Source organism: Anabrus simplex, chromosome 14 (genome assembly GCF_040414725.1).
Source record: "Anabrus simplex isolate iqAnaSimp1 chromosome 14, ASM4041472v1, whole genome shotgun sequence".
Taxonomy (NCBI): Eukaryota; Metazoa; Arthropoda; class Insecta; order Orthoptera; family Tettigoniidae; genus Anabrus; species Anabrus simplex.
In genome coordinates, this window is record NC_090278.1 from 73,226,852 (window position 1) to 73,244,685 (window position 17,834).

General features: G+C 40.7%; 1 protein-coding gene across 8 annotated transcripts in view; it reads right to left on the reverse strand.

Annotated features, from left to right (window-relative positions):
- LOC136885513 (transcription factor E2F3) overlaps positions 1 to 17,834 on the reverse strand; it is a 199,552-nt gene that overhangs the window by 131,873 nt on the left and 49,845 nt on the right. For all 8 annotated transcript variants that reach the window (XM_067158111.2, XM_067158107.2, XM_067158113.2 and 5 more), the window contains exons 4-5: positions 16,553 to 16,766; positions 4,357 to 4,469 (exon numbers count right to left, since the gene is read on the reverse strand). In XM_067158111.2, the coding sequence (XP_067014212.2) occupies positions 4,357 to 4,469; positions 16,553 to 16,766 (327 nt within the window). The remainder of the gene's footprint in view (positions 1 to 4,356; positions 4,470 to 16,552; positions 16,767 to 17,834) is intronic.

Below are 17,834 nucleotides of genomic sequence, written 5' to 3' on the forward strand. Positions count from 1 at the left end.
TAAATTGAAGCCGGGGCCTCCGTGGAAGAGACAGGCACGCTAACCCTACAACATGGGGCCGGCTCCAGCGTTATTGCGCACGAAGTGAAACCCAAGACGATAACACAGCAGGCAGTGTGCGGAGAAACAGAATCCGCGAACATTGGCGATGCGACAGTTGATGAAAAAGCATAGCTCATATAATCACCTCGTAAGCACCGAACAATATTGTCATCGATGATGAAACTGTATTGCCTTTTTTTATGCCGAGCCCAAACAGTCTTATGGTTTTAAAGGAGAAAGTACCAGCAGGGAAATCGTACGAGGATGAGGGTCATTGTATTGTGTTGCAATGCACACGGAATCGAGAATTCCTGCCCTCGTCATAAGTTTGTTAACCCCTCAGCGCCGACCTCTATGTGTGGTATAGACCCTCTTTTCTTCCGTAGCCGCCGAACTCGTGTGGTATAGAACCGTACATGGTTTTGCATTTATGCCTATAGCGCGAAGAGTTTTGGAGTTATGGATATGCAAATTGTTTTGTTTTCAAGAAATCATTTTCAGGTTTATCAGTGTTGTAAATAAGAATTGATAATCGTTAAAATGTAGTTGTTTTTACAAAGATAAATATTTGTCAAGTAAGTCTGCGCACTAATCTCTGCCTTTTTTAGAGTGTTTGCTTAATTCTTTCCCACATAATAAAAAAGGATGATTTGAGAAGTTTGTCTTTTTGCGTGATGTACTTTGCTCCAATTTTACACTAAGAGTGCGGTTTATTTAAGGTATTTGTTTTTATTTCTCAGCTTGTAATATTTTCGTAACTCCCCACGAGATACAAGAACCAGTTGTATATGGTACATATCTCGCCTGAAAGACGATGTCTTGACCTTTCATCTGAAATATGTATCGAGTTGGTTTGTTATTCCCCTCATTCAGTTTCGTCCTGCTGTTTACGGTCCCGCTGCCGCTTCATCAGTCTGTGTGACGCGCCGCTTGAAAGGGTGTATAATTCAGATGAAAGTTTAGGCGGAAGTAGTAGTGGCAGTATGAGTAGCAGTGATAATGAAATAGATGATGTGGCTGTGTCGGATGCAATGGTAAATAATGAGAGTGACTTTGAGGAGGAATCAGTACTTGGAAATTTCATGTAGAAGATTATAGATAATTATACAGGTCAAACAGGAGTTTTCAACAGTGAATTCGGATTCCTAAATTCTCTAGTAATATTCAGACAAGTCACAGGGACAAACATTGAGCAGATATCTTATCGGGTTCAGCTGTTGGAAGGTTTGCTTACAAAATACGCTCGCTCCGGCGGGGAGCGAAATATTCAAGGCCGGCGCGCATCACATAATAGAGTTCCAAGGTTGCAGGAAAGACATTTTATCAGGAAATTAGGACCCAAGAGTGAGAAATCTAAACCTGAGAGACTATCGTGTGTTCGAAAGACAACGAAAACAAGACGTCGATGTACTGCTGGCAGGAGTGTGACTCGGGTCTGTCGCGAAGAGTGCTTCGAACTCTATAACACAAAACTAAATGAATATGGAAATGTGAAACAATGATTTAATTATCTGCATGTACATAGTTGTTTCATAAGGAATTCTAAATTTTGTGAATATTAGGCGACCCTTGTACTTGTAGTAACGCCTTGAGAATGTATTTCATTCGCCCGTAGTTGAAATCTCACCTGGCCGCAGGGAAGGAAGCTCTTTAAATTACTGCAAGGCTGAGGGGTCAAGCCACAATGTTTTAAGAGTGTCGGGCACTGTCCGTGCATGTAGAAGGCATCTAAAAATGCAAACGGTAGAGTAATCCAAAAAAGATTGCATTTGCACAGGGGAACCAGCACAATTTTTCCTGGTCTTTGAATCGTGTGATTTTTTCTTTCGTTGCATGAGATTATGTTTGTCAGTGATTTTTCGAAGTGCATTATTTGAACATTGTAAATGCACCTTGTTGGATACATTTTGGAAATGGCTTGTTCCATGGTATTTGAAAGGTTCAAACTGTGAATCAATGCATGCATTAATCGGTCTTAGAATACTTTGCGACGCACCAAGTCTGACGAGAAGTTCAATGGCGGGAAATTGTGTAAGGATAGAGTGACTTGTGTTGTCATGCTGAAGAGAGAGCCTTTCTCCCCTCGTCATAAGGATGTTCAATTAGCCACGGTGTTTTAAGGGCATCGGGTACTTTCTGTGCAAGTACTGGGCATCTAAAATGCATACAATACAGTAATCCAATGAATCAAGCACATTCACATGGAAGCCAGCATAGATTTCTCTTTGTCTTTCAATCATGCTTGCTTTCTTTCGTTGAGAGAGGTTATGTTTGTCAGCGAGTTATCCAAATGCATTATTTGAATACTCTAAAAGCATCTTCCTGGATGCAGTTTTCCCCCATGTCATTTGAAAGGTTTGAACTGTGAATCAAGTTTAATTGCATCCAGTAACGGGCCTTAGAATATCTTGTAACGCGGCAAGGGTTGGCACTTCTGAATCTCGAATAGGCGGATAATTCGAAGTCGGATTTTTTAGTCCCAATGACTACGAATTGACTAGGTTTTACTGTATATTCAACTGTGTAGCTGGGATTGTCTACCGGTAGAGAGAGCTGGAAGAAGGTAGTTTGTTTACATCACAGGTTTGGAAATTTATGAAAACTGAAATTTATGAAAAGCAGACTAAACAAAGGGAGAACCAGACTAGGATTTCTATTGTTAGTGTGAATTAAGTTTTAATATATTTCTAAGATCAAGTCAAACTAAAAATGTTCACTAAACATGTGCACTAGATGTTAAATCAGGGGAAAGGATTGGAAATTTAACTGAGAGAGTGAGCTTGATTCATATCCCATATTATGAAAACCATTTTAAAAAGCAATAAGATGAATTCTAAGGTCACAAATATTAAAAACTACACAGTGGAACTTTGTTCAGTGATTTCTTCAGGGGATAACAAAATACAAAATGCACTACTGAATATACTTATAGAAACTATAGAGCAGCGATATGGAAAAACTAATTACAATTTTTTTCCAACATAAGGGCATTTTATGTCGTGGATCAGTGGGTACGTGAAAACTATACCCTTTTCACAGACTAGAGGGAAGTATTAAAAGGCTTGAAAAACACGAGAACAAATACAAAAATCTTTCCTGCGTGGCTTATAAAATGGCACGTGCACTGAAGAATGTGAAAAACCCACTATACATTGGAAAAGATGTGCATGGAGGCCAATAAAAATATTGCAGATCACACGCTTTCTAAAGCAAATGTTAGTAGAATCTTATTTCGGAGAAGCAGGTTATTGAATATTACTTCCCAGTCCCACCCTTTGACATTGAACTGGAGTGGACACTCAACTATGTGCGACCGGCAGGAATGCTTAGGCTACCATTCTGAATGAACGTCTATCACATCGAAAAATAGTCAAAACATGAAGGTGAAAATATTCGCGACCTATGCACGCTTCAAGATGCGGACACCAGTTCACCTTATGACAGATTGTAATTGTGTCTTCATTAGTAAGGAATTTCACGACTTTCTACGTACCTATAACTACGCTATCACAGGACAAGTTAGTACCAAAGTAGTCCATTTCAAACGATGATGTTCTTAATCCAGAAATTGCGTATCATACCGTGTGACAAATATTCGCTACATACCACTGGATCACTCAACACAAAAATTTCTGTAACTTCTGAATGGAATGAAAAATAATTGAATACCTAGAAACCCCTAGCTTTTGTTTTGCAGTATATTGCTCTTCAATATGGAATATGAAATTTTTTACCAATGGAATGCGAAATACAAGCCCAAGTAGACTCGCAGTGTCATACAGCGATCTTGCTGCAAACTGGAAAGCAAAACTGAACATTCCCTAAAGGTGCAAGTAATCCTGCGAAATTCAGAAATTCGAGGCCTTTTAAAGTAATCAATCAACTGTGGAGACTACTCTTACCGAGAAACCACGTTTCTTTCATAAGTATGACAAATAACATTTTCAGGGCGAGGAAAAATGTGACTGTACTCACTGGTAATAGCAAATATTTGTGACGCAATAATTCAGGTATAATTATATAGATTTGATACAATTAGAATTGTGACTTGGCATTTATGACGTGTTAAGCAAGGAAGCACGTTGAAGAGGAAGGCACTAACAAGGTTAAGCTGTATTTGGCTAAACAAGAGAAATTCATACGAGACCTGTAGGGTCAAATACTGAACTCAGCCATTGGTGTTCATCGGTGCAACACTTAGCACTCGTAAGCAAATGTTATGGAGTAAGCTTGTAAGAAAATACAATGCACGACTTCACAATACTTGAATTTTGAAAAATGCAACAGTCAGAAACAGACATGCAGATAACTCACCAGCACTTGTGATCAGCTCGTCCAGAACATTTTCTTTAGCTTCCAAGTCTTCAATATCACTCTGAAGTCGACTAGCCGACATCCCACCTGCGTCGTTGGGGATACGGCCGCCCCTGCATCACACCCACATGGGACTGAATAAAACAATACAGGACATGATCGTCATCAAAATATCTCACTTGTAGGCTGTATATTTTCTAGAATGCAGGATGATAAACTTATCTACACACTGTTTAGCACAAACAGTAGACAACCCAAACTGGTCAAGAGCAGAATCAATGTCGAGAAGCCAGTAATTGATCAAATCACCATACGAGAGAACATGCATTGCCTTCTAAGCAAAAAGAGTGGAGTTACAGCAACTCTGTATATGTAGCATACCTGAATAAGCTGTATTGATACCACAAGAAAGGCAGTGGCTTTGGTAGTGAAATACACTATACCACAAAAGAGAAACCATACTTATCCAGTACGAAGGGAGTGCAACAACTTTGTATAGTTCATTGTGAGCAGGTAAGAATTCTTTCCTGATAACGAAACTCAAACCATATGCATTAAATACTTTTAGAAACTACAAGATCCGCGAGCATACGAGGACGGTTTGAAAAGTTTGTGGAATCACCGCTAGATGTTGGTGCTAGAGCAACGAGGTTCCCGCGCAATAATCACACATCCTTTGTGAGTGAACACGTGCCACGTCAGCGCTCTAGCTGCAGGAGTGTGGTAGTGACTATTCTTTGTTGTTCCCGCATAGTGATTTGTGACAATGGAAAAACTGAAATTCGAGCGGTGACTAAATACTTCGTAAAGAAAGGTATGAAAGCAAAGGAAATACATGCAGACTTTTAGAACACACCGGGGGACTCAGCTCCTGCATTTTCAACTGTTGCCAAGTGGACCAGCGAGTTTAAATTTGGTGGGGAGAGCTTGGACGATGATCCGCGTAGTGGACGGCCAAAAAGTGTTACGACCCCAGAATTTATCACAAAAGAGCATAAAATGGTCATGGAGGATCGTCGACTGAAAGTGCCGGAGATTGCTGAAGCTGTAGGGATGTCTTCTGAAATGGTATATTATATTTTAACAGCAGAATTGGGTATCAAAAATTATCTGCAAGATGGCTGCCACGGCTCTTCACATTGGACAATAAAAGCACCAGATTGGAAATGTCCGAACAAAGTCTGGACCGTTTTCAGTTGCACCGGTTCGTTACTACAAATGAAACTTGGGTACAATGCTATACCCCAGAGACAAAAAAACAGTCAAAGCAGTGGAAACATGCTGATTCACCACCGCCAAAGAAAGCAAAGGCAGTGCGTTCGGCCAGAAAGGCCATGGCCTCAGTTTTCTGGGATGCAAAAGGCATTCTGCTGATAGATTATCTTAATACTAGCCAAACAATTACGGGGCAATACTATACAAACCTCCTAGACCAACTACAGGAAGAGATACACGAAACAAGGCAGGGTTTGGCGAGGAAAAACGTCATCTTTTATCACGACAATACCCTACCGCACACAAGTGTTATTGCCATGGCAAAACTTCATGAACTGGGGTACGAATTGTTGCCACATCCACCTTATTCACCTGATTTGGCACCATCAGACTTTCACCTATTCCCCAAGCTAAAAATTTTCCTCGGTTGATGGAGATTTTCTACAAGGGAAGAAATGACAGCCGAATTGGAGAGGTATTTTGCAGGCCTGGAGGAATCTCATTTTCGAGATGGGATCAAGGCATTGGAACATCGCTGGACCAAATGCATTAGTCTACAGGAGACTATGTTGAAAAATAAAAGCAGTTCCACCGAAGTAAGATACTTCATTCTAGTACATTCCGGGAACTTTTCAAAGCACCTACGTACTTCACAAATAATACTATTCTAAGTTACCAAAACCTTAGGCAAGCTCTCCCCCTTGTAGTTCTTGCAATTTCCTCATTAATGACAGCAATCCTTTGAAGGCTATCTGGCCAGCTTCATTTACATTCCTTCTCTGCAGTTTCCCTAAATAGTCTCCCATTCACAGTTGGTTCTCAAGAAAGATTTTAATGTTTACAGAAGAGATCTATTAATACTTTGACCTTGGCACATCTGTTCATATTTATTGTCAATTTTACAATTTAACCAAACTCAAAACTCTTACAGGAATAAAAAGATATACTTTAGAATTTTTTAAAGGGTTTGTGTTCTTATAATAGTGGCGGACTAGACTTTTATCTTGTGATTATAAGAAGTTTGTCCTTTCTTATGGACATCATAAGCTCAATAGTGTGTTTTAAAAGAGCAACCTTTTAATGAAATATGTTTTGATTCATTTATGTACGATTGCCTATTCTAATTAGTGGCTGAAGATGATGCACATCAGCGTTAAAACTAGTCCCAAGTAAATGTGGTAACTTAATTCAACATTATTTTACATTAAAAAGGTGGACTTTCTAATTTCAATCTGTCTCCCATTCACTGCATTGTTTGGATGACTTGTATGTGCACAGAAAGTGCCTAACACGCTTAAAATATTGTGGCTTATCGAAATTTTCTGTGACTAGGGGAGGTAGTGTCGCGCTTGCGTGTTCATTGCAGGAGAATATAACGACCCCCAAAGTAAGATTTCCTGGCTGGCACTCCTCTCCTTTAAAAAGGGAAGACCCTTTGGGCTCGGCATTAAAATCAATGCAGTTTAATCAGGATTGATAATACTGTTCGGTGCATACAAATTATAAGCGCTACGCTTTATCACCAACTATCGGCACCACCGCTTTTCGCGTACTCTGCTGCTGCGGGATGCTGCGACGTTCCTATAAAAGTTTAATACTGTGAAACCTCGATTATCCGTTCCCGGAAGGTATGTTTTCCCGGAATATGCGCCCAAAATGCGTGGTCCCGCGACTATCGTAACTAAAAGTTGTGAAATACCCACATTATCCGTACCTCGAAGAAACGAATTCCCAGATCTACCGTCCAGAAATTTCTGTCCCATCAACGCTAAATCCTCGATCAATCTTTTTTAAAATAAAGTGCATCTAACGAAAGGACGCCTATGGCACACTTATGGATCTTGGCGTTAACGCCCCGTCATTGCAGTAATTCAGCAAGTACTGTACTGGAGAAGCAAGCGGCGGTGAACTTGCATAAGCAGAGCTACCAACCTTTGAAGTGGGTTATCAGTAATCCCCACACCCCCTACACCAATCTTCAGAAAATTGTCGAGTTAAATCCTAAGCATGCTACTGCCTTCTAGATAATGACACCTCATTTGCCCTTCCTGACAGCAATCTATTCTAACGTATTTCATATTACACAATACAACTTGCACATTGCCGGCCCCGTGGTGTAGGGGTAGCATGACTGCCTCTTACCCGGAGGCGCCGGGTTCGATTCCCGGCCAGGTCAGGGATTTTTACCTGGACCTGAGGGCTGGTTAGAGGTCCACTCAGCCTACGTCATTAGAATTGAGGAGCTATCTGATGGTGAGATAGCGGCTCCGGTCTAGAAAGCCAAGAATTACGACCTACAGGATTAGTCGTGCTGACCACACGACACCTCATAATCTGCAGCCCTTTGGGCTGAGCAGCGGTCGCTTGGTAGGCCAAGGCACTTCATGGGCTGTAGTGCCATGGGGTTTGGTTTGATTTGGTTTGGATTTGCACATTACCAAGTTTTGTCATAAAACATTCTTTGTAGCTTGTTTCGTACCCCGCAGCTGCTTTTCAGTGTAGCTTTGTTTTGAAGCATCCTTTCCTCTGAAAATGAAAACCTACAACCTGTTTCCCAGTCATTGACGGGTCAGCGATGGAATGAATAGGCTATTAGTACGATGGGGTGGCCACTCCCAAAGTGATTTATGAATGAATGATAGATGCTATGAAATGAGAATGGAGAGAGTTGCTGGAATGAAAGATGACAGGGAAAACCGGAGTACCCGGAGAAAAACCTGCCCCGCCTCCGCTTTGTCCAGCACAAATCTCGCATGGAGTGACCGGGACTTGAACCACGGTATCCAGCAGTAAGAGGCTGCCGCACTGCCGTCTGAGCCACGGAGGCTCACCCTTTCCTCTGTGATGACATTTTTGTCCTTTGAACCATAAGCCATTTTGCGCTTAATGTCAGTCTGAATGGTTCAGTTTTCCATATCACTGACATTCTTCCAGTGGGAGAGTCTCTGTCAGGGAGAAATAATGCTGCAAATACGTTATTTAGAACATTACTTAGAGAAGAGCTACTTCTTTCACAAAGAATTTCACAACATTCACGCTTAGCAAAAGGAAGTAACGATCGAATGAGTATCGTTGCCAACTCTCAAGCACTGAAACGAGGAGGATTGAGCAGTAATTCAAGTGATTAGATATTTTTCCCTTTCTTTCGTAGATTTTTTTTGTGATAATGACACTTTTACATAATCATTCCTCCTTTGACCGTAATGACGTAATAGTGAGGTAAAATCCGTAATAGTTGGCACCTCTGCATAAGGGACAATCTTAGCATCGCATTAGGGTGTTAATGTTCAGAGAATTGCGGAAATCATAAAGCAGAGAGTGGCCACAATTGTAAGGAGACAAAACGTATTTCGACAGCAATGCTTGAACACGGAGCGAGTTTCGTCAAATGTTCGCCCCCATAATACGTCCACATTATGTAGGCCTAATTAACGCGGTACAACATTTCCAGAAACTGACTCCAAACACTATACCGGAGAAAAAAATTATGAAGATTACGAACAGAAGGGATTTCGCCGTCACGTTGGGCACTTTTGTTTCTAATGTGCTTTATTTTATTAGATGACAGAATTAAAAACTACTTATGGTCGATTGTCGTTTGGCATGGTGTTAGATTTTTCGAAGAGTTTGGTTAATAAAAGTTGAAAGTTGCTGAAACTGACGAAGATTCCCCTGTAAAACTGAATATAAAGTATCGAGAATTTGAACTCGCTTACCGGTAATTAATGCGGTTTCACGTTCTAACATGCCTGCCTCCCATCCAGAGGACCCCGGTTCGATTCCGACCAGTTCAGGCAACTTTCCCTGGATACAAGGGCTGGTTCAAGGTCCAATCAGCCTGAGGAGCTATCTAATGGTGTGATGGCTACCTCGATCTAGAGAGCCAGGAATATTGACCCAGAGGATTCGACACACTGACCATGCGTCGGCTCGTAATCTGCAGGCCTTCGGGCCGAGTAGTGGTCGCTTGGCAGGCAAAGCCCCATTGGGGCTGTAGTTTGGTTGAAGAGTTTTTTATTAATATATACATTTCATTTATGTGATTTTAGCCAAATTGTTGATGGTTTTCATTCATTCCTGGATTTTCCGTTTTCTACATTTTATTTTCGTTGTCCCTCGAAAAACGGAGAATCGAGCTTCCACTGTACAAAAGACTTCACTCAAACTTAGCAAGTACAGAGAAAGCTGAACACACACGAGTTCCTGTAAACGTGTTCTATCGTGACGTAGATAACTTGAATTTAAATTACTCTGTAAAATGCAATTTTATTAAATGTAGAGGCAGTTATGAATTAAAAGTCTGCATTTCAGTGATGCAAGGGACATTGTTCTTCGAATTACTGGTAATGCAGCAGTTGCAAACGTATCGATTAGGCGAAAAGTTCATATCTATATACTTGCGATTACTAGAATCATCAATGGGGATAATAAAGCTAAAAGATGACGTTAATGCCATTGCACAATTTATGCATTCCAATATTTTTGGGTCGAACGTGAAGTAAAAGGAATGAACCCACATTTGATGCACCCACTTCTTTGACCACTTATCACTTAGTTCTGGATGTGTTCTGAAGATGTCAATTATTCAAGTAGCAGCCTTTTTACTAGCAAAACTGGGTATTCAAAACACTGTGCAATGTGCTGTAATCAGCCAGGAGGAAATACCACGGCACTGGGTTCAGTGGGTGAATCAGCGCAGAAGTGACTAGAGACACTATTCCCGTCTGGTACAAATATATTTTACAAGTTATTTTCTTTGGTACAGTACCTGTGTATTTGTGATTTAAAAATTGTTCGTTAACCCACAATGAGCAAGCATTCGAGTAATACTTTGTTGATCAGTTACTCCAAAACATGGGAATAGGATAGAAGGCTCCAAGTGATCAGTGTCTGAATGTAACATGCTCTAAGCAGAGAAGTGCACTTCAAGCGACCAACAATTCTAGCATAACTTTTCATGGACCAAACAGTGGCAAGTTTCTGCAAGCAGAAGAGGATATGCTTAAATATGTGGGTTCGTTATGCAACGATTCATATGCTGGTTCTCACTAAATTCTACATTTTAAAGAGTGAGAAAAAGCTGCAGCAAATCAAATGTCTCAGATTTTAAGCTTCCGAACCTGTACGATTAACGTAATGAAGAGAAATGGACTCTTTCTTCGAAGAACATGGTGCCAATGAATGCCGAATAATTTCAATTAAAAAGTAATATCGATTTTCATCGCTGTGTGATTGAAAAGCATAAAGTGAAAGAAGATTTGCTCTCCCAAGCAGGAAACTCAGATCAATGCCAAATTCAGACATGCCAAGTCGAACAAGCAATCAGAATAGGACATTGAACGTCGTCTGTATTTTAATTTTTAAAAAAGTGTGTTAATTATGCATGGAAATATGATATATACATATATATATGAGCGCATTATCAAAAATATTCTCTTAAAAACTGTATCCGATCAAAGTAGTGAAATGTCAACATGAACAAATCTATTACAACATATTAGAATCATTCTGTACTGAATAAGACACATTGAATTTTCCTTTGTAAAATGAAAGCAACACCACTAAGCACATCTACATACAGTAGAAGTCCGCTATAACGAGTACGGCACACGAGAACTCCGTTATAGCGACGATTTTTTTCTGTCCCTTCAAAATCGCTATATTAAGCTGTGTATCGTCCTTCGGTTACAGCGAGAACCCTATCATTGGCGCATCCGTTATTACGAGCGATTAAGCGCGCACGATTTTATCCGTTACCAATATTTATACACCCCAGCGATGATATTACGTGCAATACATTACCTTCGGCCTCGTTTCCTTGCTATGTGCACTAGCGATTTATCTCGTCTACATTCGAAGGCGATGTCAGAGTCGATTAGTAATACCCGTCGACAACTGTTCCGTAAAGAAAATTCGAAATGAAAGAGAACATATTTGTTAACTCGTTAAAAATTAAGGCTGACTAAACTACCGCTTAATTTTGAGGCTAAATACTGCACTTAAGTAAGAATTGGATAAACCTCGAGATATGGCAGAGTCCTTAATTGATTTCAGAGGTTAGTTTATATGTTGTCGCGTCTGGTTAAATTATGGAAAGGCTATTATGAAAATTTATAGAGAGAATGTTATTTCTCTACTGGCCCTTTGAAGTGTGTTTTCATCATACGTATAGTACAGGAAAGTTTGGATAGGTGACTCTGTTTGAATAAGAAAACAGAAACGTTGGGAACAAAATACGATCTATCATCTTCGGTGCGGTAGAATTTTCCACACTTTGTGCGTTTGCGAGTTCTCTCCTTGACATTCAAAGGCGATGTTGGAGTTGATAAGTAATACCCATTGACTGCTGTTCTCTAATGAAAATTCGAAATGAAAAAGGATAACACGTTTTCTTACTAAATGCGTAAAGAACGTGGCCGATAGCAGTTGTTAACTTGTTAAAAATAAAGACTGAAGTAAACGATATCTTCATTTTAATGTTATATACGGAAATTAAGTAAGAATGTGATACACCTCAAGATATGGCAGAGTACATCACTGATTTCATATCTTCTAGCGTCTAGTTACGGCTATATACATGTCAATTTTTCGCGAGGAGCTTATTTCTCTACATGCGTTTCGAATAACTTTTCATGATAGGCTACATATACGGTTAGGTTAGGTGACGCTGTTTGAAGAAGGAAGCTGAGGGGTTTGCCACAGAAATCTCTGGAGTGATACCGTATTGTTCCGAATCCAAGACTATTTTTCTCAGAATCTCATGCGAAAACTAAAGGGTTGTTGCATTCGCGGCCTAACAGTAAGTTAATTGATACCACTGGCTACTACCGTGGTAACCACGCTGCTTCTTTTCACACGCGCACAGAACGCGTTGATAGTAAACGACCGCCTCTTTACTACACATCGGTAGCCGCAACAACTCGTTGAACAGAGCCTGCGTGTTTCTCAAATCTGCAAAATGGCATCAAATCATGCGAACCTTCGAATTGTTAGAAAAGCCATGGCTACTCAGTGGCAGAGTCATAACGCGTCTATTCTACTTGACAGTTAGGGTCGTTTTCCCCAAATGAGTTCAAACTAGGTTTATTTTAATCTGGTTTAAGTCTGAGTTTAAACTAACATTCATTTTCTCCATATTGGTTTAAACTATGTATAAAGTTTAAACTTGGTTCAAAGTTAAACCTTCTATATTGTTGGTTTAAACTGCTGTTTATATTCAACCTTCTTGACATTTTATTAACGTATCTGTGATTTTCCTAGTAGAAGGGTTAGTTTTGACTACCAGTACTGCAGCACTTTACTAGAAAACATACTAAAATTATAACCTAGTATTAGCATTAGAAAAATGGGAGAATTTATTGAAGTCTTTGGTTAAATAGGAAATAATTTTGATGTGCAAGTGAGGTTAAGATGCCACATTCCAACAAAAGTTTACAATCTTGGAAAATCGGATGTAACGGAGTTTTTTTGATGTATTTATAATTCATAAGCGAACAGCAAGGATTGTCTAGTATCGAAGAAGAATTCATTTAAAACGTCAACTGCACAAAATGCCCGCCTCTGTGGTGTAGTGGTTAGCGTGATTAGCTGCCACCCCCCGGAGGCCCGGGTTCGATTCCCGGCTCTGCCATTGAAAAGTGGTACGAGGGCTGGAACGGGGTCCACTCAGCCTCGGGAGGTCAACTGAATAGAGGTGGGTTCGATTCCCACCTCAGCCATCCTGGAAGTGGTTTTCCGTGGTTTCCCCACTTCTCCAGGCGAACGCCGGGATGGTACGTAACTTAAGGCCACGGCCGCTTCCTTCCCTCTTCCTTGCCTATCCCTTCCAATCTTCCTATCCCTCACAAGGCCCCTGTTCAGCATAGCAGGTGACTGCCCTTGAGGCGGTATCCCTCACCAAGTCCGAGGGAAAAACTGAACCTGGAGGGTAAACAGATGAAGATAATGATAAACTGCACGAAATAATGCAATTTCGCTAGAAGCAATGATCCTGGTTGCTTTAAGATATGATGCAGCAGGCATTTTTCTTATTAACAACGGGGACCACAGACCTTCAATTGCAGTCTCCTTATAATATTTTATACTGTAAAATACTGTTGGTGGTATGAATACTGTAATGTGAAGCATAAATATATTCCTACATAAGTCGTGTAATACGTCCCCTCTTCATGCGGTGCCTGGTGGCTGTGGTACCTAAATGGTTAAGTCAGCAGCGTCCGAATCCGTGACTAGACGGTTCGAATCCAGTTTGTCGAAAATATTTTTACCATCAGAATGTTCACCGGCACGGTAGGAGAGGCGGTGGTATACAATTTCTAATCGCTACCGGTAGAATATATACTTATAGGATCAGAAAAACAAAGTGTTTCATGCTTGCTAGTAAACTTGTAACAGAACAGATTATAGTTAAGAATGTTTCATCGTAACTATTGCCAGCATACCAGCAATAGAAATATTAATGCTATAGGGAGAAGAGTATTATGCATACAGTATGACATATCGCAAACTTGGTTATGTTATAAACGAATACGGAATCAAGTAATACATCTCCCAATAATACATCAGTGGTCTGTCTGCTGGATCCAAGGTTTGTGAGATTGATCCGGGCCGAGGGCGATGGATTTTAATAGGAGATAGATCCCGAGCATGCTTGGAATTTGTTTACTTGAAATTCACATAAATGTTGATTTTCTGAAGAAAGGAATACGTAGGCCTATTGCTGAAAGACCAGGATTTTAATATTTCAATGTTCCCGTGTGTTCCGTAAGACAATACAGACATCAAAAGACACGTATTAGGCCCACGGTACTTGTTTATGGTAAAGCATGACAGAGAGAAATAAGATACCGGTATAAAAGTGCATTCCAAGAAATTGTAGACGGCAATAGGTAAAATTATATGACAACATTTCGTAGAAATGTAAACAATTTATTTATCAGTAAAGCTAATATCCCTCCGAATTTGTTCTTTATTCACTACGTACGATAGCATTAATTCACCACAAACAGCTGATATTATTACAAAGATGTCAGTCATTGAATTACTTGGCTCTGATTGGCCAATTCCAATCGACCATGCCTTCGACTATTCCTTCAGTGCAGCCAACGTTAGCGCCAACGACAGCTCGCCCAAACTAAACTAGTGTCAGAAATTGGTGGAGTAAATGGACGCAAGTTTAAACTAAGTACTAAAGTTAAACGGGTTTAATTTATGCCAGGTTTAACTCGATTTGGAGAAAATGGCCCTTAGTAAAATTAAGGTTTATAGACCGCAGGAATATTTTCGTGATGGATAGTCGTATTGTAAAGATACGTGGAAAAGGTATTGCCGGCATTCAACAGGTTCTATTCGATATTATGACGCCAATTTTAAGTTGATGTTTCTTAAACACTCGAAAATGTAAAATAATTGTGCACCCCCAAGAAAATACGGCATAGGCCTAACTAAAGCCAGTATTTGGCGTTAGCGTGAAGACAAAGAGCTAAAAGAATGCGTACAGTACAAAAAATGCATTCAGTGGTCCACAACAAGGACGCTTTAAAGAAGTCGATGAAATTGTGAGGTATAGGTCAAAAATTGGATGTATGGCTTTTCAGGCGTTTGCTCTATTACCGGCATTTCGTCTTAGGTCTGACACTAGACTCGTCAGAGTGGGATGTGTCAGACCCTACCCACTGATGCTGGGGTGTATGCAGGCATTACCATTGTGAGGTATATGCACGAGAAACGCAAGGGCAGAATTGCCATACAGTGGCGCAATAAACTCGTTCGCTGACTTTCAACGTTCGCGATTAGGCCTATACATCGCTAGCCACTGAATTTGGCCGAACCCGGCAAGCAAGACGTGCGTGAAGCGGTAGCCGGTTATATCTGACGCTGTGTAAAAGTAACAGTTTTATAGACAGCAAGAATAATTTCCTGACGGATCGTTGTATTGTAGAGACACATGGAATAGGTATTGCCGGAAAATTTTAAACGAGTTTTCTTCGGTATTATGATGCCAACGTTAAGTTAATGGTCCTTAAACCCGCGAAAGTAAAGAATAATTGCGCAGCCACGAAAGAAAAAAAGAAGTACGGCTTGACGAAAATCAATGTCCGGCGTCTAAAAATGCATAGGCCTAATGTACAAGAAGGCATTCATACGATTTTACAAACTTCCTTTTGATTCCGATTTAAATTTTTTGAAGGGAAAAGTGGGGTTCATCTTGGATTTGGAGAAATACGGTACTATATTTTTTCAGAATGAAATTAAACATACACTTTCACGTAGTATCGAATTACGAAAAATAAACAAGTAAGCCGTAGTGTGGATATCATCCGCGGAAAGAGAAGTTTTGAACAAAATGATTGCCGCTTCATACTAATTTTAATGTGCATGAAGGGTTTTCCGACTTTTATACAAAAATCGGAGATAACGACAATCCGTTATAGCGAGTGAATTTTTCACTGTTATGAATTCTCGCTATAACGGACTTCTTCTGTACTGCAAAAAGGCACGATTGTTACTGAAATTATTTCACATTATACACAAGCAAGATAACAGCTATTTGCTTCCTCAGTATGTAGATATATTAGATAATAAAGATGTTTGAATGATTTAGGAATGTCCTTAATATTCATAATGGTGGCATTCATGCTTGTACAGCCTCCTTGAGATGCACTTCATGTAGACGCAATCTGATGCGAGGTGTTTATTTGATGAAGAAATCTATACTCTTAGAACAGTGCGGAGAGCTTAACGCCCGAGCCCATGGCGGCAATGACATTAAGAATCAAGACAGTTGCTCTCTGTGCTGAGAATTTACACCTACCTAGAATGAACATACAAAATGACTGCGTATGTGAGCATTAAGTCTCAAAGCAAATACACATCGATCAGGTGTAAAATTTAGATGCTCTTATACTGTAATTGTTCACAATTATAACAAATCAAAGACTGTAGGAAAAGATTAATATATTACTACAAATGACAAAATTACCTCCATTGAATATTGTTTTTCGACTTTTTCTCCAAGATACCAATGCCCTCCAAGACATTCGTGATGTCATATATTCGCCTCTTTTGTACTTCAAGGCACTCTGATGCAACATTCAAATCCACTACTCCGTCCGGCGACGACTGGAGCAGGCCCACAAACTTCTTTGTCAGGAGACCCAATGAAGTGTCATATCGAGTTCGCTCCACTGACTTACCTGCAAGGAATGCAGTGTTATCTCACCCATTCCGTTGAAAATTCACATTTATATTAAATTGAAAACAGACTGAAAATAACACAGACCAAAACACAAACTAAATATAGACTGATAGGCCAAAAGTCACGGAAAGGAGTGTCCCGTAGGAAAATTAGCCCTGAGCATTACGGCTAGCTGGCCAGTATATCAGAAACACCAGTGTCGTGAAGATGACAACATATCGCGAGTTTATAGACTTTCAACGTGGGATGATTGGTGCACGGGTCATAGCATTGCAGAGTTTATATGCGAATTTGGGTTTCCAAGGTCAGCAGTGTCGAGAGTGGATCTTCAATATTGCAGAGAGAATGCTACCACCCATGTAAATTGCCTCGCAGGAAGACCCAGTGTTTCAACAAACGGACATAACGTCACCTCTGCAGAACCCTACTGGGTGCCTGAAGAGCTACCGTGAGTCAGATCACCACCCAGTTGAACGTTGGGAAACGGGAACCCATTACTACTGGGACTGTAAGGAGACCAACTGCACCGTATAGGCTTCACCAGCCGACGACCAACTCATGGCCCTTTCCCGACACCTCGATGCATAGGTCAATGACGTGCATGGGCCCTCGAACATCGGCAATGGACCATGGAACAGTGGCGGCGTGTGCTGTGGTCTGATGATTCCCGGTTCTGGTTGTATCGAGCTGAAGGGCGTGTATGTGGTGAAGACCCCCACGAAGCCATGGCTCCTGCGCCAACCAAGATCCGTCGTGTCGGGAGTTGGGTCAGTTCTGGGGTGGAGCATTTCTCAAGGTCGCAATTAGACCCCATCGCTCGGCTGCAGGGAGCTCTGACAGGTGCACGTTATGTGGACATTCTTCCAGACCATCTGCATCCCTTTCTGGCCCTAAATTAACCTGCGGAAATTTCCATGTTTCAACAAGACAATGTGCCACATCACCACTCTATGGGGGCACTAACGTGGTTAGAGGAGCACTTGAGAAATTACGACCATGGATTGGCCCTCTAGATCCCACAATCTTAATCCAATCGATGCTCTCAATGCTGGTGCATGCTCCATGA